Source organism: Nomascus leucogenys, chromosome 5 (assembly GCF_006542625.1).
Source record: "Nomascus leucogenys isolate Asia chromosome 5, Asia_NLE_v1, whole genome shotgun sequence".
Classification (NCBI taxonomy): Eukaryota; Metazoa; Chordata; class Mammalia; order Primates; family Hylobatidae; genus Nomascus; species Nomascus leucogenys.
This window is the reverse complement of record NC_044385.1, coordinates 73,078,878-73,100,993: the sequence shown is the minus strand read 5'-3', so window position 1 is coordinate 73,100,993 and position 22,116 is coordinate 73,078,878. Positions and strand designations below refer to the sequence as shown.

At 40.6% G+C, this 22,116-nt stretch overlaps 1 protein-coding gene across 2 annotated transcripts in view; it reads left to right on the top strand.

The window, feature by feature from the left end:
• HTR2A (5-hydroxytryptamine receptor 2A) overlaps positions 1-22,116 on the top strand; it is a 65,195-nt gene that overhangs the window by 1,142 nt on the left and 41,937 nt on the right. The window contains exons 2-3 of one of the 2 annotated variants that reach the window (XM_003270063.4): positions 101-839; positions 3,749-3,949. In XM_003270063.4, coding sequence (XP_003270111.1) covers positions 428-839; positions 3,749-3,949 — 613 coding nt within the window. In that variant the 5' untranslated portion in view covers positions 101-427. The remainder of the gene's footprint in view (positions 1-100; positions 840-3,748; positions 3,950-22,116) is intronic. The other variant, XM_003270064.4, reaches the window with a different exon arrangement.

Below are 22,116 nucleotides of genomic sequence, written 5' to 3'. Positions count from 1 at the left end.
ATAACACTGTGGCTAAACTAGTGCCATCAGCATAACCAGCAAAATGAGATATAGTTAAACAAGAGTCCCAGTAGTTATAAAACTTTTCTTCTTTGTCCAGGACGTTTATCTCCCTGAATGCTCAAAAAAAACCTGCAACCTCTATGCTGAAAGTTCATTCTGCTTTTTTGTCCTCGCTTTGGTGAGAAAATAATAAAATCAAACAGTGGACTCTCCTAAAATTGTGAATGAAGAAAACTTAGAGCCACCACAGTTCAGTTCTTTAACTATCATTGTAATAATGGAAGACAAAAATCCAGCCCTGGGAGACCAGCATGTACACCAGCCTCAGTGTTACAGAGCGTGGGTACATCAAAGTGAATGGTGAGCAGAAGCTATAACCTGTTAGTTCTTCCACACCTCATCTGCTACAAGTTCTGGCTTAGACATGGATATTCTTTGTGAAGAAAATACTTCTTTGAGCTCAACTATGAACTCCCTAATGCAATTAAATGATGACACCAGGCTCTACAGTAATGACTTTAACTCCAGAGAAGCTAACACTTCTGATGCATTTAACTGGACAGTCGACTCTGAAAATCGAACCAACCTTTCCTGTGAAGGGTGCCTCTCACCATCGTGTCTCTCCTTACTTCATCTCCAGGAAAAAAACTGGTCTGCTTTACTGACAGCCGTAGTGATTATTCTAACTATTGCTGGAAACATACTCGTCATCATGGCAGTGTCCCTAGAGAAAAAGCTGCAGAATGCCACCAACTATTTCCTGATGTCACTTGCCATAGCTGATATGCTGCTGGGTTTCCTTGTCATGCCCGTGTCCATGTTAACCATCCTGTATGGTGAGTGGCATTAGTTTCCCAGCTATATTCGTACTGGTAATAAAGAGCATGTGCATGCCATCAGCAGATGAGATGGGGCTCAGGGGGCAAACAAACTATAAATAGAAGGCTTTGTTTATGGACTAGAGCCTACTACGTTACTTATATTTTACTCTTAAAATGGGATTTCACATAAAAATCAGACAGTCTATGACCTGTGATCATTGGAGAGTTTTGTGCTTCAAAACATGTACATCCTGTGTAAAAATGATCATTGGAGAGTTTTGTGCTTTAAAACATGTACATTTAATGTAGAAATTTTTATAAATTACCCCATACAGTCATAAACCAGTAACGTACCCATCATTCTGAATCTACTTGATTTTTCCTTCTTTATATTCCCAACCAATATTCCAGCCTTCGGGATAGAACAGTTTTAATCTTTGTCACACAGTTTTCAGCACTTTTAATGGAGTGATAAAGCCTTCCCAATTACTTTGGAACATTTGCAGAGAGAACATTAGTGGTGCAATAGGTTTTATGTTAAAATATGCAGAGTCTCCATTAGAATAAATGAATTACTCCAGTTTTAATTGTTCCCTGCCCAGAGAAGCTAATTTGGAAATGTGCCTTTGAATTATATCCTCAACTCTTTAAAAATGCATATGCATAAACTCCTCCAGTCTGGTTTGGAGGAGGGTGGGAAACAAATGGGAAGGGATTAATCTTGCTTTCTTCTCAACAGAGTTTGAAACAGTCAAACCTCTCAGCAAGGGACCAGAACGTGATATTCTTTCCAAATTATGAGGAATACAGCCAGATACCTCCTTAAAGGAGAGAGAGACTATTGTGACTGCTGACACAGGCACAAGCAGCAGTCACTCAGAGCTTAGAGACAGGTTATGATAGCTATCTTTAAAGGGAAATTTTCTGGCCAAGTCTTAGGGGCTAAGATTAAAAAACATCAACCCAGCCCTAGAGAGTGTGAAGGAGGAAGGCGGTACGCAAGGGGGAGCAGGCGCCAGTTTCCACAAAGCTAGTAACTCTCATTGCAAGTCCAGCCTTCACTTGACCATTTAAATGCCACACCGGAATGATTTCATTAAATTTGCCCGTTCTTTCCCCGGTGTCGCGGGGAAGATTCTCGCTTCCGAAACCCCCTCCCCTAGGGGGCAAACTCCAGTGGGGGTAGAAGGAGTGACAGAGCAGGACCCAAAACAGAGGCTGGAGGGTGGGGTGACCTCTGGCGTCACCCGCTTGGGGAGCAAGGGCGCCCCCTGGCGGTCGCCGCTCTGAGCGCAGCCCGTTCCCTCCGGAGCCCCGCCCCTCCCTGGGCTGCTCCTGCCGCCTCCCCCAGCCCACAGGGCGTGGGGCATGGGGCTTCTCCCGCAAGGAAATGCCCCCTCCTTATCCCACATCGGAAACACGGACTGAGGCCTGGGCCGCCTCCTTGCAGAGAAACCCCTCCGAGGGCCGACATCTGTTCCGAAAAGACAGAGCGTGGCTTCCCCCATAAGGCGCTGCAAAGGAAAAGGCTTTCGTTTCAGCTCAAGCTCTTTGCAAATAATATAAGTGAATGGCTGTAAATTAGGCTTGTACCTACGCTCTTTACTTGTCTAAATATCTCTTGTGGCACTTTGGTAGAGAGTGTACGTTTGCGTTGGAATTTGTTCGGCTTTGTGGGTCTGTAATAAGAAAAGTGGACTTAAAAATTTTCCTTCTCACATGCAGGCAGATCTAACTCCGCTGCTTATACTGTGATCAAAACTAATTAAGGTTTATATAACCTCTTGATCCCCCTCCAAAACACAAAATCAGGACACTTTGTTTATGTCCATAAGGCACACTCTAACCTTCCTCATATAGCAAGTGACCTGCAGTGTCTCTTACATTGGAATTGTCTAGGGAGCTTGGAAAAAGCTTTGCAAACGCTTCGACATTTGATGTCCACCTCAGCCCACCATCCAAATATGATTGAATTGGGCTGGGTTTGGCATGGGCATCAGGACCTTCTCTAAAGCTCTCCAGCTGATTCTGATGTGCAGCCAGGGGTGAGAGCCACTACCCTAAAGCAGCTATTCACAAAGCGTGGTCCCTGGACCAGCAGCATCAGCATCACCCGGGAGCTTGCTAATTCAAATGCAAATCCTACAGCTTGCTCCAGACTAACTGCATAAGAACCTCTGGAGGGGGGTCCAGCAGTGCGTGTTTTAAGAGGTGTGGCAGAGTCTGATGCTCACTAAAGTTTGAGAAATGCCTCCCTAAAACAAAGCTCAGAGCAGGGACACCTTCCTTTATTTTTCTTCACCCTTGTCTTCAGCTCTCCCTACACATACCCCAAATTTGAGTTTGGCACCCAAAGCATTATTAGATCATTATTTTTCATTTTTACAAACAGACATATTCACTATCTGAATTTTTAGTCATTTAGTCATTTGCACTAATGCAATTTATTGCCATCACTGTATGGGACTGGATGGTTATAATAATGACTAAGAGGTGAGACTAACCTTAGGGAAATACAATACAGAGAAATATGTGAGTAAATGCTGACAGTACAGCGTGAGGTGCTCCAGAAGAAGAACCAAAACACAACCTTTGACATAAGCCATTAAAAAGAGAAATGCTTTGCCAGGTGTAAGGGGGAAGAAAGAGAACCCCCAAATAGAGATCATCCGAGTTTACCATGCCACACTCACATAACTCCAGACACTAGAAATTTTCAAACCCTGCATTCATCAGCCAGTGCTAGCTTATCATAGTTAAGTACAGTTGCCAGTGGGCTTCTTTTTCCAAATACTAAAAATATATTGTGTTGCCCTTTGCCACCACCTGTGCCTGTCCCAGAGCTGGAAATTGTCATAGGGTAGGGATCCACATGCTCCAGGAGGCACAGGGTTGCTCACTGACACCAACCTTCTGCCTCACAGGGTACCGGTGGCCTCTGCCGAGCAAGCTTTGCGCAGTCTGGATTTACCTGGACGTGCTCTTCTCCACCGCCTCCATCATGCATCTCTGCGCCATCTCGCTGGACCGCTACGTCGCCATCCAGAATCCCATCCACCACAGCCGCTTCAACTCCAGAACTAAGGCATTTCTGAAAATCATTGCTGTTTGGACCATATCAGTAGGTAAGTGGGAACATATTTCAGAGTCTCATTTGAAACGACAGTTCGTGCTTTCTGAAAAGACTTGTTCCATTTTGTTGTACTGAAACCTGACATCCTCAATCTACTGTTTTCGGTGGTGCAAGATATGTTACAACATCGTAATTATCAGATTCGCTTCAGGAAAGAAAAATCTGTTTATGTCACTGGCTGACAACATGAATTTGTATTGCTTTGCACAGGCAAGACTATAAACAGTAGAGCCAAAAAAATCAGAAATAACTGCTGTTTTCCCCATTTCTTGCTTTCAAGTCCGCGACTCTAATTCTTGGGTTTCCCAAAGACCTCAACTTTTATAATCACTAGACTTATGGTCAATGTAAGGATGCAGACCACTTAGCTAGAGAACATAAAGCCTCTGGGCTTTAGAGAAAGGTACCATGTGCTGTAGCTTGGAGGGAAAAGGTGGGCCAGAGGAAAGTGCCAGGATTTGCTTTGGGGCAAGGCTGCTTTTCAGTCCGCCCCAGTGTCCCCACTGACCTTCCTCCTTTTATGATACCACACAGCAAAGGATTTCAACTCGCTTCTGTTAGGTTGATTACATACATTCATCTCTCTCCAGTATTGATCCTCTGTCACACACCTAATAGTCAGAAAAGCCCAGGTAATGGAAGCTAAAGGGGCGGGTCTCAGGCAGTGAGGTGAATTGTACCCTGTCAACCTCAGCAGCTTGGTTGGTAACCAAAGATTCTCTGACATTCATTTTAAAATCCAAAAGCTTAGCAGGCAGGAGTGTTGCACCTGCTTATGGCCACGCCAGTGCCAGCATCCGCTAATATGAGAGACTATGAGGTTCCACTGCTTGAAATCAAGGGCTTGAGTGAGCTTATCCACAGCATTGGAATAATAGTGCCAATAATAAGAGCCAACACAACAATACAGTATCTTGTGTATTTTAGTTCCCATTGTTTTCTTTGCTGCTAGCAATGGGAACTATTATGCAATTTGAAGAGTAAGTAGCTCCATCTTGTAGATGAGGAAAAACTGGGATTCAAAAAGCAAAATGAGCTGTGCAAAGCCCCACAGCCAGTAAGTAGCACAGTGAGGATTTTGTTGAATTCTGATGGGAGCATCTGATGGAAACACTAATAAATCAGGCTTGTGTCACTTTCAAATGTTTAAAAAGTCTTACCTACTTTCTATTTTAAATTTCCCATTACCATTTGAGATAGAAGATTCTATGGTGCTTATTTGATAAATGAGGGAACCAGAGTACAGAAGTATTGTGGCTTACTGGATCATATCTCCAACTTGCAGCAGGACTAGGACTCTAAACTTCCAGCACCATGCCCTGTTCTTTCTGTACCTTCCTTAGGAAACAGTTTTTGCTCCTAGAAAATGCTTATAGTTTCTGGGACTGTGCAAGTTGGACTCATTCTACTAAGAGCAAGAAAGTGAAGGGCCATTAACCACTCAATCCCAATTACACATAAAATGCCCCTGGGAACATTCTGATTTAATTGTCTAGGGTGAGGCCAGGTGATTCTAAGGGGCAGTCAGAGTTGAAGACTGCTGAGACAGGTTTTCAGGGTGGTCAGTGTGATAAGTAGGAGAATCAAGAATAATGCAAAGGGAGCAAATGAAGCTATTTTTACCCTGATACACTGTCCATAGTTTTACCCCAATATACTGTGCCATTGGTGAGACAAATGCTGGGAAGGTCAACCATCTTTTCCTCAGCCACACTGACTCCCCCATCTCATTCAAGCTTCATGATAACACCAGTAGCAAGGTAACAGTTTATGAGCACTGAGTACAGACCCAGTAGTATACAAAGCCACTTAAAGAAAATCAGCTGCCGAGAACTCAGTTGCACAGGATGATATCACTTATAATCAGGAGTCAATATGGGTCAATCTGAGTCCAAAGCCCATGCTCTTTCCACTGCCCAAAAGATAACCAGAAAGAGCCAGAGGCAGACTATCACCACAGGAGGCAGGCAGGCTGGAACGGTTGTGGTGGTGCTGGGCAGGGATCATTCATCCACCCACTTGGCCAGTCTTTTTGAGATGGAGTTTCACTCTTGTTACCCAGGCTGGAGTGCAATGGCACTATCTCGGCTCACCGCAACCTCCACTTCCCAGGTTCAAGTGATTCTCCTGCCTCAGCCTCCTGAGTAGCTGGGATTACAGGCATGTGCCACCACACCCGGCTAATTTTGCATTTTTAGCAGGGACAAGGTTTCTCCATGTTGGTCAGGCTAGTCTTGAACTCCCGACCTCAGGTGATCCACCCACCTTGGCCTCCCAAAGTGCTGGGATTACAGGCATGAGCCACTGCATCCACATTTGACCAGTCTTGTAATGTGCATCTACTAGGTGCTTGGCACTGTATAGACCAAGATGAAAAAGATATGCATTCAAAGATCTCTCACAGTAAGGTAGGAGAAGACAAGGAAGCAAAAGAATAAAAAAAGTTACATAGAATCTATACTAGAAGTCTGAGGTGTGTGCCCTGAGGAGGGGGCAAGTGGAAAATGTAAAAAGGAAAAAGGCAGATCTAATGAAGGACCCACAGAGACTCAGCACAAATATTCTCTTGAGTTTTCTTCTAGTGTTTCTGTTTTGATTATTTTGCTTTGGGTTTAGTTTTTTGTTTGCTTTGTGTGTGGTTTCTTTTAATTTAGATCCTTAGTCTAGCTGGAATTTTAAAATATGATCTAACTTGTTTTCTTCTACTAGTGACTAAAGCTTTTTTTAGACTCAATTGATATTTTCTCTTCAAGCTATTGATATGTTCACTCTCTTGATAAATTTCTAAATATAATACTGTCTTGCATTCTTGGAATATTGAGTTTGGATGACAAAGTTGGTTGGTTTATGATTCTTACAAGTTTTCTTTTTCCAGCTTTATTAAATAATAGAGAAGTTTCCACTTTCCCTAAGTCTTGAAGTCTTTAAGTAGAAATTATATGTTTTTGAGAGGTTATGTAGAATTTGGTTCCAAATCTCTCTCATCCTGGCTCCTTTTTAAATAGTATTTTAAGTTACATTTCTAACTTATATAGTTATTGCATTTACATTTTCTATACCTTCTTGGGTTATTAGCTGCATACAAATTTTAACTTTTACATTGATTCTTTTATCATTAAATGTCCCACTTTATATCTAGTGATGCTTCTCAACTTAAAATCTATTTGATCTTAGTATAGCTATGTTAATTTTCTTTTGATTATCATTTTTGGATATATCTTATTTCATCCTATTACTTTCAAACCTTTTGTGACTTTAAAGTGTTAGCCTGTAAGCACCATATAAAGTTTTGTTTCTAACCCAATCTTTGTCTTTTAGTTGGAGTTTTTAGTCCTTTTACATATAATGTTAACTCATATTTGTGTTTAAATCTGTTATCTTACAATTTGCTTTCTATTTTCCTATTTGTTCTATATTCTAGTTTCTTTTCATTCTTACCTTCTTTTGGATTAATCAAGAATTTTCAATTCCTCATTCCCCTTTATGAGCTTGTTATCCATTGTTTTAAATTACTTCAATGATTACAACATTCCTTATTGACCTTAGAGTCTAAAACAAATTATTACTTATAACACTTCTTGGATAGTGCAAAAACTTTAGAACCTTTTAACTCCATCTATCCCTGTTGTCTTTTGGGTTTTTCCCTATTTACTAAATGTCTTTTTTAAACCCATAAGACATCATTATAGCCATTCTATTCACTATTTCTCACATATTAACCCCTGTTGCTGTTTATTGCTTTCTTCATTTTCATGATTTTGCCTGGGTTCCTCATTCCTGAAGAATTTCCTCTAGAATACCATGTTGTTTTTTCTGTTTTTCTTATCCTAGGCATCTTTATTTTGCTTTCATTGCAAACACATTTTTGCTCGGTATAGAATTCTAGGTTGATAGTCATCTTTTTTTTTTCAGCACTTCATGAGTGGCAAATCCAACATTTCAGGCTTTTATTTTTTGTTTGTAAGAACCCAGCTGTCAATGTTCATCAAGGATATTGGTCTAAAATTCTCTTTTTTGGTTGTGTCTCTGCCCGGCTTTGGTATCAGGATGATGCTGGCTTCATAAAATGTGTTAGGGAGGATTCTCTCTTTTTCTATTGATTGGAATAGTTTCAGAAGGAATGGTACCAGTTCCTCCTTGTACCTCTGGTAGAATTCAGCTGTGAATCCATCAGGTCCTGGACTCTTTTTGGTTGGTAAGCTATTGATTATTGCCACAATTTCAGAACCTGTTATTGGTCTATTCAGAGATTCGACTTCTTCCTGATTTAGTCTTGGGAGGATGTATTTGTCGAGGAATTTATCCATTTCTTCTAGATTTTCTAGTTTATTTGCATAGAGATGTTTGTAGTATTCTCTGATGGTAGATTGTATTTCTGTGGGATCGGTGGTGATATCCCCTTTTTCATTTTTTATTGCATCTATTTGATTCTTCTCTCTTTTCTTCTTTATTAGTCTTGCTAGTGGTCTATCAATTTTGTTGATCTTCTCAAAAAACCAGCTCCTGGATTCATTAATTTTTTGAAGGGTTTTTTGTGTGTCTATTTCCTTCAGTTCTGCTCTGATTTTAGTTATTTCTAGCCTTCTGCTAGCTTTTGCATGTGTTTGCTCTTGCTTTTCTAGTTCTTTTAATTGTGATGTTAAGGTGTCAATTTTGGATCTTTCCTGCTTTCTCTGTGGGCATGATGCAAAAATCCTCAATAAAATACTGGCAAACCGAATCCAGCAGCACATCAAAAAGCTTATACACCATGATCAAGTGGGCTTCATCCCTGGGATGCAAGGCTGGTTCAACATACGCAAATCAATAAATGTAATCCAGCATATAAACAGAACCAAAGACAAAAACCACATGATTATCTCAATAGATGCAGAAAAGGCCTTTGACAAAATTCAACAACCCTTCATGCTAAAAACTCTCAATAAATTAGGTATTGATGGGACGTATCTCAAAATAATAAGAGCTATATACGACAAACCCACAGCCAATATCATACTGAATGGGCAAAAACTGGAAGCATTCCCTCTGAAAACTGGCACAAGACAGGGATGCCCTCTCTCACCACTCCTATTCAACATAGTGCTGGAAGTTCTGGACAGAGCAATCAGGCAGGAGAAGGAAATAAAGGGTATTCAATTAGGAAAAGAGGAAGTCAAACTGTCCCTGTTTGCAGATGACATGATTGTATATCTAGAAAATCCCATTGTCTCAGCCCAAAATCTCCTTAAGCTGATTAGCAACTTCAGCAAAGTCTCAGGATACAAAATCAATATACAAAAATCACAAGCATTCTTGTACACCAATCACAGACAAACAGAGAGCCAAATCATGAGTGAACTCCCATTCACAATTGCTTCAAAGAGAATAAAATACCTAGGAATCCAACTTACAAGGGATGTGAAGGACCTCTTCAAGGAGAACTACAAACCACTGCTCAATGAAATCAAAGAGGATACAAACAAATGGAAGAACATTCCATGCTCATGGGTTGGAAGAATCAATATCGTGAAAATGGCCATACTGCCCAAGGTAATTTATAGATTCAATGCCATCCCCATCAAGCTACCAATGACTTTCTTCACAGAATTGGAAAAAACTACTTTAAAGTTCATATGGAACCAAAAAAGAGCCCACATTGCCAAGTCAATCCTAAGCCAAAAGAACAAAGCTGGAGGCATCACGCTACCTAACTTCAAACTATACTACAAGTCTACAGTAACCAAAACAGCATGGTACTGGTACCACAACAGAGATATAGATCAATGGAACAGAACAGAGCCCTCAGAAATGATGCCGCATGTCTACAACTATCTGATCTTTGACAAACCTGACAAAAACAAGAAATGGGGAAAGGATTCCCTATTTAATAAATGGTGCTGGGAAAACTGGCTAGCCATATGTAGAAAGCCGAAACTGGATCCCTTCCTTACACCTTATACAAAAATTAATTCAAGATGGATTAAAGACTTAAATGTTAGACCTAAAACCATTAAAATCCTACAAGAAAACCTAGGCAATACCATTCAGGACATAGGCGTGGGCAAGGACTTCATGTCTAAAACACCAAAAGCAATGGCAACAAAAGCCAAAATTGACAAATGGGATCTAATTAAACTAAAGAGCTTCTGCACAGCAAAAGAAACTACCATCAGAGTGAACAGGCAACCTACAGAATGGGAGAAAATTTTTGCAACCTACTCATCTGACAAAGGGCTAATATCCAGAATCTACAATGAACTCAAACAAATCTACAAGAAAAAAACAAACAACCCCATCAAAAAGTGGGCAAAGGACATGAACAGACACTTCTCAAAAGAAGACATTTATGCAGCCAAAAAACACATGAAGAAATGCTCATCATCACTGGCCATCAGAGAAATGCAAATCAAAACCACAGTGAGATACCATCTCACACCAGTTAGAATGGCCATCATTAAAAAAGCAGGAAACAACAGGTGCTGGAGAGGATGTGGAGAAATAGGAACACTTTTACACTGTTGGTGGGACTGTAAACTAGTTCAACCATTGTGGAAGTCAGTGTGGGGATTCCTCAGGGATCTCGAACTAGAAATACCATTTGACCCAGCCATCCCATTACTGGGTATATACCCAAAGGTCTATAAATCATGCTGCTATAAAGACACATGCACACGTATGTTTATTGCGGCACTATTCACAATAGCAAAGAGTTGGAACCAACCCAAATGTCCAACAACAATAGACTGGATTAAGAAAATGTGGCACATATACACCATGGAATACTATGCAGCCATAAAAAATGATGAGTTCATGTCCTTTGTAGGGACATGGATGAAACTGGAAAACATCATTCTCAGTAAACTATCGCAAGGACAAAAAACCAAACACCACATGTTCTCACTCATAGGTGGGAACTGAACAATGAGAACTCATGGACACAGGAAGGGGAACATCACATTCCGGGGACTGTTGTGGGGTGGGGGGAGGGGGGGAGGGACAGCATTAGGAGATATACCTAATGCTAAATGACGAGTTAATGGGTGCAGGAAATCAACATGGCACATGGATACGTTTGTAACAAACCTGCACATTGTGCACATGTACCCTAAAACCTAAAGTATAAAAAAAAAAAAAGAACCCAGCTGTCAGTCTTATTGTTATTCCTTCAGAAACATCACCTTGTGCCACGCCCTGCTGCTTCAGAATGTTTTGTCTCTATTTTAGCAGCTTTACCATGATGTACTTAGTTGTGAATTAGGTTTTTTTTAATTATTATTATACTTTAAGTTTTAGGGTACATGTGCACAATGTGCAGGTTTGTTACATATGTATCCATGTGCCATGTTGGTGCGCTGCACCCATCAAGAGTTTTCTCAGAGTGGCCAAAGTCACAAGTTTAAGAATCAATACATACACCATGCAGGATAAAAACAAAAACTATTGACGAGTTTCAGGCATCTACTGGGGGTCTTGGAATGTATGGCCCTCAGATAAGGGGGGACCACTGTATTTGATATTTAAGTAAAGGAATGTTCATAATGTTAAATGCAAGAAGCAAGTTTTGGGGTGGTATGCATGGTGTGGGCTCATTCTGGTAAACTAATGATAATATAGTGATAATATGTGGGGATATATATATATATGTATACATACACAAATACACACACAAGTGCTAAGAATCTGTCAAAAGACTTCACACTTATCAAGACGATTAAATTAGAAAGAATGGCAGGATTGTCAGCTTTTTCCTTAAGCATTTCTATATAGTTTTGTCACAGTTTTGTTTTTTCTTGAGACAGAGTCTTGCTCTGTTGCCCAGGCTGGAGTGCAGTGGCGCAATCATGGCTCACTGCAAGCTCTGCCTCCCAGGTTCATGCCATTCTCCTGGCTCAGCCTCCTGAGTATCTGGGACTACAGGTGTGCACCATCACTCCCAGCTAATTTTTTGTATCTTTAGTAGAGATGGGTTTTCACCATGTTAGCCAGGATGGTCTCAACCTCCTGACCTCGTGATCTGCCCACCTCGGATTTGTTTAGATATGTCACTTTTCTCTAAATTGCAGAATATTTTGAAAATCTTAAAAATATTAAGTTGAGACTACAGTTGTTTCCATTTATCCACAGTTTCCCTTTCCATTGTTTTATTTATCCAGTTAACCACAGTCTGAAATTGTTAAATGGAAAATTCAAGAAGTAGACAATTTGAAAGTTTTAAATTGCCCTCCATACCAAGTAGAGGCCTTAGCCTCCCAAAGTGCTGGGATTACAGGCATGAGCCACTGCACCCGGCCTGTCACAAATATTTTTATTCCAAAGTGTTTCAGATGATCCAGAATGCAGCTGTTATAACTGCATCACGGGTCAAAGACAGCTTCTTGGATGAGGCGGCCAACTTTCAAAGTTAGCAAAGATCTGACACATTTTCACCTCAGTAACCACATCATAGATTAGTCAAGTTTTCCTGCACTCAGTACTCCTGAAATGTACTGCTGCTTTTCCCTTGCTCACCATTATCAGTGTGGTCACTTCACTGCTTGCCAAGGATTCCATCTAATTCTGAGGAAAAGGAACATAATTGCAAATCAATTGTGTTTTCTGTGTGGGAGCTTCTGAGTAAAGCAGCAATGATAGGAGATTGAAGCATTGGATTAAGAATAATCCTGCGGGGTGGGGAGAGAGTGATCCTAGTGTTCTCTATGGATTTCATTTTCCCTTCATAAACCTACTTCCCATGATCAGCAGTAACTGTGACTTCACTGCAAACCCTTTCCTCAGGATGGTTTCTTTTCTCATGGACCCTTCATGATGTATTCTTTTTCCATATGCCAATGCCATGAGAAGAGAAAATAGAAGCTACTTTATTTCCTGTCTTTAGCAAAGATATATCTCAGAAAAGGTGAAAATGACTATTTTCACATTGTCGCATTCTGACAGGCAACCAAGGATACCACTTTAAATTCCTTTTCCAGACGTTATTTCATTTCAGAAATATATTTGCAGTTTATGGGGTAATTTTGAAGTACCGTCGGTCTAAATAGATTTTTTTCCCCTCAAGGATAAACATGATCATGTATTTTCTGCATTATTACTTTTGTAATGGGAGGAAAGGCAAGCTGTGTTACATTTATTTGGGGCCATTCCCCTCAAGCTGTGACACCTTACATAGAATCTTAACCTGAAGGCTGAAGTCACTGGACCTAACCTTTTGCCTTCACGTAGCTCAAATACCTACCTTCCTAGACAGTGCAGATGTTTCAGGAAGCTTTGAAGGACAGTGAAAATGATAAGATCTCATTGTAGTTTTGTGTTGATTTAGTATATGGGGATTTTAGCATAGTTTCATGTTTTTGTTTTCTATGATTGGCTGTCCATGGTTTTTACTGTGGGACTTGGTGAATGTAAGCAAAATGTCTGGAGCCACACTATCTGGGTTTGAATACTGGCTCTGTCCCTTCTAAGCTGTGTGACCTTGGGCAAGTTACTTCACCTCTCTGTGTCTCAGGTTCCTGGTGATAAAATGGAGATGGTAACAGTACCTATATTATGGTTTCTGTTTGCATGATGGATCTCTCTTGGAATCTATTTCATATGCTAATTAGCCATGTGAGAAAAGAAAATAGATGCTAATTTATTTTCTGTCTTTATGAGGTTACTTTAAAGATTGAGTAAATGTAATGTTTGTCATATAAGTGTTAAATTTTCAACATAATTTGAACTCTTGTCTTGGCTTTTTCCTAATTGGTAAATTAGGGGATTAAGTTCTTTGTGTTATCACAGCCTACCTGTATATTCCCAGTTTGTTACTTGTCACTTGACATTACTTGTTTTTTTCCACATGGATTTATGGAGTCTCATTTATTAATGTTCCTTTCTCTTACGGCTTCTGAATTTTGAATCATTACTACAAAAGCCTTTTCCACTACAAAGTGAAATGTTTTCTCCCATTACTTTTATGGTTTTGTTTTATAAATTTCAGTCTTTGAGCCATTTAGAAATTAACCTGTGATCTAATTTTATCTTTTTCTGCATGGCCACCTATTGTCCCAGCATCATTTGTTTCCCCATTGATTTCATATACCACCTTTGTCATCTACTGCATTCCATCTGTATTTAGGAGTTTATTGACTTACTACTGATCTGTCTACTCATTCACCAGAGCATACTTTTAATTAAGGATTTTTTTTATTGTCTCTGATTTAGTACTTTCTCATTTTTTTTAACTTCCCTGACCATTTTCATTTGCTTGTGAGTTTCAAAGCTCAGCCTCTAATTTCCCAAAAACTACTATACTTGGAATTGCAGGTAACTTTATATATCCACTTTCTAGACCTTTTGGCTGGCATACTTTTTGCACTTTTTTTGGTCTTATTTTTTACTTCTTTTTTTATGAGCAACCTCAAATTCTATATGGAATGAAGTGAATGTATATAAGCAAATGTAACTACATAAAATCTAAGCACTTAGGTTGAAAAAATAGCATGCTCGTTTAGGTCCAAGAGGAATGACAGCAAAATATATTTTCCTATGATGCCTTATCTTCTGGAAAAAAAAATGCTTGAAAAAATAAATCAACTGAGTAAACCAGACTCAAAACCAGATGGTGTTCTGTCAGCCTTTACACTGGAGGACATTCCCAGCCCCACAGCCTGAAACAAACTATCTGAGGAATCCGCTTGAGATTGTCTCTCCTGGGACCCTCCAGGTTTATGTCCAACTCCTTTATATGGCTATTAGTCAGCCTAAGAAGTACATGTCAGAGACTATTCAGGCAACCAGGACAGAAAGGGCTTTGGGTTACCTGTCCTCACTTCCACTTCTGGGAGATCATATGGTAAGTTAGCATCTACCAGAATACAAACGAAAACTTGAATTAGTTCAAGTCTCCTTTTGTTTCTCTATCTTTTCACTTTCTCTCCCAGGGGGAAGAAGGGAAATTGCCTCCATTTGTTGTACCTTTATTTTTGCCCCTGCCATGCTTCATTTCCCTCCCCACAGGTCCAGAGAGAGACCCAGGCACTGCCCCAGCCTGCAGCTGAGTGGCTTGGCATCCAGGAACAGAGATGTTCACAGCCATGTTGAGAGAAAGTACTGCTGTCTCTGGAGTATGGCAGTGCTGGAGAGCTGTCAAGTGTCAAGTGGGCATCTATGCTTGTCACTACCCTGAAACAAAGGATCCGCAGGGCCACCACTTGGCCCACCCCTTCTCTTGTCCCTGAGTGCAGTGACCCTTCCCTTCCTCTGCCCACAGATGTAAGAGAATTTAGGGACATCTCCTTGGCTGGCCAGTTGTCTCATACTTTGAAGCACAATATGGTAAAATATCACGAAAACCTCTGCTCTTGAAAGACATGTCCTTGGTTGTCCTTCAGGACATTAACCCATGGATAAGAAGTCATTTAATGACCCAGGCAGCTGAGAGCCAGCCAGAGTGGCAGCTGACTTCTCTCTGCATGGCAGACTTCAGCCTCAGCTTTGGGAAAACATGCTCAATAAAACAGCACTTAGCACAGCATAGACTCTCCATGGCCACTGGAAACTGGTGAGAATAATTAAGAAACGATCAGGTCATAAGAAAGAAGCGCCTTTTTTTCTTTTTTGAGACAGAGTCTCACTCTGTCACCCAGGCTGGAGTGCAGTGGCACCATCTTGGCCCACCACAACCTCTGCCTCCCAGGATCAAGTGATTCTCCTGCCTCAGCCTCCTGAGTAGCTGGGATTACAGGCGCCTGCCACCACACCCAGCTAATTTTTCTATTTTTACTGGAGACGGAGTTTCACCATGTTAGTCAGGCTAGTCTCGATCTCCTGACCTCAGGAGATCCTCCCGCCTCGGCCTCCCAAAGTGCAGGGATTATAGGCGTGAGCCACCATGCCCGGCCAGAAGTGCTTTATTTTTTGTTAGTGGGTTGATTTGGCCTGGCTTATGGACTACGAATTTCTTTATTCTTTTGCTAAATATTCTTTCTAAGAGGAAGAGAAGGGACAGGGGACTTGTGTTGCTTCTGGCTATTTAAAGCAGAGGAATAACATCTGCATGCTGCCCCTTCATGCCCACCCCCTGCCCTTGGGCTGCGTCAGGAGCCTGTATGCTCTTGAGGCTTCCGCTCTCTCCAGATCAGTCTTTTCTGGGCTAAAAGATAGGAATCGTCACCATGTGAGGAGCTAAGGTGGATCCTCTGATCAGTTTATCGTCACCAGCATCCTCTGTGTGCTAGTACCCTACTCCTTCATTGGCCTAACCAAAACCCAACCTGGATGGCTGTGACAAACCAGCCTTTACTGTTGCCACGCTCCAGTAACTCAGACCTGCTGGAGAAAGTTCTACTCTGTGAATTGGGCACACCACCTATCTGTGGTTTTCAACCTCAGCTAGATCCTCTTGTTGATTGCTATCAGTCCTTTAATTTGATCTTGGATTTCTTTTCTTTTTGATACAGGGTCTCACTCTGTCACCTAGGCTGGAGTGCAGGGGTGTGATCATGGCTCACTGCAGCCTCAGCCTCCCATGCTCAAGCGATCCTCCCACCTCAGCCTTCCGAGTAGCTGAGAATATAGGTGCATGTCACCACACCTGGCTAATTTTTGTATTTTTTGTAGAGATGGGCTTTCAATGTGTTGCCCGGGCTGATCTTGAACTCCTGGCTCAAACAATCTTCCCACTTCAGCCTCTCAAAGTGCTGAGATAACAGGCATGAGCCACTGTGCCAGGTAGTGGATTTTTTCAGATTTTTCTATTTAGGTTCTTTTTACAGCCTTTGATTGCCACTGTCTAAGGCAGATAACCATGTCCCATTCTTCCCCAAGAAAAGACCATCATGCACAATTGCTTTTTTCTACTCCCATCTTCCAATTGTACCCCTGATCTTCTGTACTTCCTGTCTCTACCTCCTGTTCTTCCCAAGAATTTGATTTCTCTCCATCTCTCTCCAACTTATGTTAATTTCCTCAAGATTTTACCCTTGCTTTTTCTATTTTGTCACCTTTCATTCATGTCTCAAAGCAACATTGGCTGCAGCCTCCTTCTCTTTTATTGTTCTTGTCAAGGTCACCAAGCCCTTCTGCATTTCCAATTGAATCCAAAAGACTATTTCTATTTCAACAATTTATTCAGGTAATACACAAATACATTCTCAACATGAAAGAATTAAACAGCTCAGGACTATAGAGAATACAAAGTGAAGTTATCCTTCATCCCTCTCTGCCTCTCTGGATCAGCACCTACAGCTCTTGCGTTAACCTTGAACTGTGCTGTTTCTCCCCAATACAGAGCATAGGCAGGAGAGGAGCACTGCCAAGCAAAGCTCCCTCAGATTTCAGCCCTTGGAAAATGCCCCTTAATTCCCATCCATGTGTATATCCTTTGATCCTGCATTTCACGCAGTTTCCTCAAAACCCTGCTGACATTTGCTGCAGTTTCTTGTATTTGTTTTTGCCCTTTCTTCAAGTTCTGTTTCCCTCTAAACCAGATCTCATCTGCTGTTTTCCAGAAATTCTTCCATCATTTAAAAAATACTAATAAAATGACATTTTCTTTTCAGGAATTCTGATTTTTTCTTCTAATTCTTTTGTATCATTAAATAGAATTTTGGGGGTGAGGCAGTATAAACTTGTGCTCAGATACTATCTTGATCCACAAAAACAGAATCATATGTGTATACATACACATATATGCACACACTCATCTACTGTTACTCTTTAATGCAATTTTTTGATTCTGTGGATTGATGTCTTCACATCTGTCTTCTTCCTTAGCTCCTTCCCCCTCCCTAGATCTTCTTCCTCTGTGGCTTTTGCAGACTCCTTTTCTCTTCTTCCTTAAATGGTAATATCCTCCAGAGACCCATTCGCTACCTTCTCATTTTTTATTTTTGCTTCTGCTGGGTCTTTTTCTTTTCGTGGGTTCAGCTATTAGAACACTGACAAACTGCTTAATAATCCACATCCTCTCACGAAGTGCTCCCCAGGGCTTCAACCCCCGGCATCCAACTACCATATGGACACTTGTAGCCAGAAGTTCCCCACACTTCTCAGGTGAAAAGCTCTTTTCATTATCTACCTGTTTCTCCTGAAGGCTGTCTTAGCATCTGCCATCAACATCCACTCAGCCCATTAGACTCACAGAATTCCTCTCCTCTTCCTCACCTCCACATGCAAGCAGTTGAGTGGTTCTTTTGTTTTTACTTGCTCACTCTTCCCTAGATCAGTTTTCTCCTCCCAGTCAGCCCTCATCATCTCTCTCTGGTGCTAATGCAAACATTTCCCTGTCCACAGGGTTGCTGTTCTCATTCTCTACCTTGCCACTGAAGTGAGCCATATGAAACAGGTTTAACTAAATTGCCCTCCTGATTGAAACTCTTGAGTGTCTGTCTTGCCCCATAAAGTACGGATCCTTAAATGAAAGGCATAAAGTCCCCATAAATACGGTCCTGGTCCATACCTCTATTTCATCTCTTACCGTATATTGCCGCATCTTTTATTCTCCAGCTGCAATAAATTTCCCATCATTCTGTTATTTCACTCCCACACTTTCATTTTCTAATCTTCTGCTTGAAAAACCTTCTCATCCTCTTGCCTAGCTGCCTTCTACTTTTCTACTTTCCTATGATTTTGGCATCACCTCTTCCAGGAAGCCTTCACATTTCCCCTTCCCTCTATAAATGAGGTACTTGCCCTGCTTTGATTCTTCCAAAACCCCTCCATATCTCTTATCTTTTCACATATTCAATTATAATCATTAGTTTATTCCCCTACTAAGTCACAAATTTTCAGAGTGCAAGGAATGGAAAGCAAAGCAGAAAATGTACTTCATCTTGAGTACAAACTATGTAATAGAAAATGCCTATCCAGGTACACCTGCATATAAAAATTAATTTCTGGAGTCTGACCCTGCAAGCACTTTGAAAAATAATTTTTGTTTCCTTGTGCCCTTGGTTTCAAAAGTTTTAGATTGCTTTCCCCATATAGTACTTTAAATGAAAGCCTAACCTTTATATAAGAATAAACTACTTTTGTTTGTCTACTTAATATCACCGTGTTGTAATTATAAAGGCCTAGTTAGTAAGATCTGCTTAAAAAAAGAGCTGTTGAGCTGTTGATTTATTTTGAATTTCTCCCCAATCAAGCTGGTGAGCTTTCATTTCAGATTTTGAGATTTCTTTGGAAAGCGTGCAAGAATCGTTCTCATCTAAGCCAAGTTCTGCCATATTGGAATACACATATCATCTCAGGGCAGTTTTTTTGTTCTTTAAATTGGATGCTTTTGGAAAATATATATAAGAAAGGGTATAGTACAGCTTCTAGAGGCCTCATGGGTCTCACCATAACAGCTACTCATTAGTGGAGTCCCCACATTCCACAGTCTAGGCATCAACTTGTAAGTTTAGATTACTATGTTTTCCCCTTCATCCAGAGATGGTTGCACTCTGGGAAGTTGGCTTATATGACTCAAATTCCAATAAGCTCACTTATCTAAAATGAATGTAATAAGAACCCATTTTCCTGGATCCATTCACCTGCAGGGACACCCTTCCTGATAAGAGAATCTTCTCAGCTGGTCATATTAAATGGCAATGCAAAGTTAGTAAGGGTCCACGATGGATAAGGGACTATACAAGCATGTGGGGGACACAGTGAGGATTCAGTGAACATAAAGCATCTAGCAAAAGGGTTTGACAGATACATTCTCATGAACTTTTGTTAAAAATATGAATCAAGGACAGGCACGGTGGCTCACACCTGTAATCCCAGCACTTTGGGAGGCCGAGGCGGGTGGATCACGAGGTCAGGAGATCGAGACCATCCTGGCTAACATAGTGAAACCCCGTCTCTACTAAAAATACAAAAAAACAAAAATTAGTAGGGCGTGGTGGTGGGCACCTGTAGTCCTAGCTACTCAGGAGGCTGAGGCAGGAGAATGGCGTGAACCTGGGAGGCGGAGCTTGCAGTGAGCCGAGATTGCGCCACTGCACTCCAGCCTGGGCGACAGAGCGAGACTCTGTCTCAAAAAAAAAAAAAAAATCAAAATACAAGCACACAGCAAATGGCTTACAATTGAATGAAGAAACTGCTAGCTCTAAGAGAAAGCAGAATCTGCTATTATAATAAAAATGCAGAGAACTCTGGCAAAAATTGGGGATCAGAGATGGTTGTGTCAAGAGGGAGATGCTTGAGTTGAACCTTGAAGGATGGGCAGAATTTCAGCAGTAGAAATGGAGAATAGGCCAGAACTTTCGAAGAAGATAGAATAATATGGAAGAAAGATATTATATGGCTTGATAAGCAACAGATTGAGATATATGAACTTAGATGTTCTTTAAAGGATATTTTTATAACTCCATAACATTGATGAATCACCATTTTCCACTCTAGGGATATTTGTGATTAGATAAGCAAGATCAGTTTTCTAAAATCAGAACATCTTCTCCCCTGGAAAGAATGCTGAAGACTTTTTAGCTGTTGAACTCATCTTATTCAGTATCTCTTGTCAATCATCAAAATTGTCTGTTATAACATATATTACTATTACAGTTCCAAAATTAGCACCTGCTTTCTCTAGTTGTGCTGTGGGTATTTGTTTCGGATTACTTTTGGAGAGCCACTTTGGAGTCCTGGATGAACAGGGAGCTAAGTTTTTAATCAGAAGCATTTTCAAAATCTTTCTTCTGAAGAGTCACTTCTAGGAAGATTGCTGTAGGTGAACATTTTCATCCATTTTATGATGATCCTCCTTGGCTCTCATTTCATAAGGCAGCATTTTTCTGACCTTTCCTCACACTCTAGGGCCCTGTTTAATGGTCTATAATAGCTTTTGTTTTAACCAAGAGAAGCTGAGAAACATGAAGTATGGTGGCACTTTAAAAAGTGATGTCTTCAAAGTCAATTATCTGCTGTCTTTTAAAATTAATTATTAATAACTGATTTCATGAGTTAGGACCATCAGCTATGGTGAGATGTAAAGATGAACAAAACCTTTTTGCTCAATTTGTATTAGCATGTCTCAGTAAGAACCTTTAGGGTAACAATCATGAATGCTTGCCATTTTCTGCTTTTTAAAAGGTCTTTACAAATGGGAATTGATTTTTCTCCTACCATTCCCTATTTTATGTGGGAGTAGATTCATGATTCCTTTTCATATTTTAAACTTTTTAAAATCCCAGATGAACAACTATAAAGGTTTATATGACTGGCTACATTTGTAGGCTACATTCCCATAATTAATACATTGTGCAATTAATTCCCACTGGACATATTATACAAGGCAACCACTCAGGCTGTACATTTAATAAAGAACTTTTGGAGATGACCCAGTTGTTACAGAAATCAAAGATCTGTCTACTCAGGGGTGTTCTTTATTTTTCTAATAGACCAATTAATCCATCTTTCTTTGATAAGGGTAATTTTGTATTAAAGTTGTTTCATCTGAGAGAAGATATTCAATCCTGTCTGGAATAAAGAGAGTTGATCCTCATTTATCGGCTGTGCTTCAAGGACTGTGGTTTTATATCTACTATTTCCACCTTAGGCACAGGCTTCTGAATTCCCCAACCACATACCTGTGGCTTCTTCACTCAAAGGAAACAAGGTTCCTTTTGTGTTTCTCAGCTACGCTAACTCTCCAACACATTTCCTATACCAGTCCTCAACAGTTCTACTGTGGCTCCAACCATTCTGTTCAGGCATCAGGATTCCTAATGTTTATGGAGCCATTTTGTGTTAGATGCCAGTGATGGCAAGACGCCAACCTTGCCCTTCCATTGTTTGTATCTGTTTAAACAGACATGCTTCCTAGATACAATGCAAGACAGTATCTGTCTATTGGTTTCTCTCTGAAAACCATGCATCAGTGTTCCTGACCTACATGGGAGAAAACAAATATGTGTACATATATTTAACCATAAATAGGTACTCAATTATATTGGGTGAAGGAATGACTGAATAAATGAGAAGAGAAGGGAGGGAAAAGGAAACAAAAGAGGGATAGGGAAATAGAAGGAAGAAACACGGTCCCCTGAGAGGCCCTTGTGGTTTTTCCCTGATAGTAAAGTCATTTTTATACTAGGATGCCAGCCTGTGTTCGCCTTTTTACACTCAGGACCTTACTTGGCAAAGTATAACAAATGAGTTTAGATGATCATCCCGTAGTAGCTTTTTCAATATTTTCAGATTTCATGTCTGTTTCCA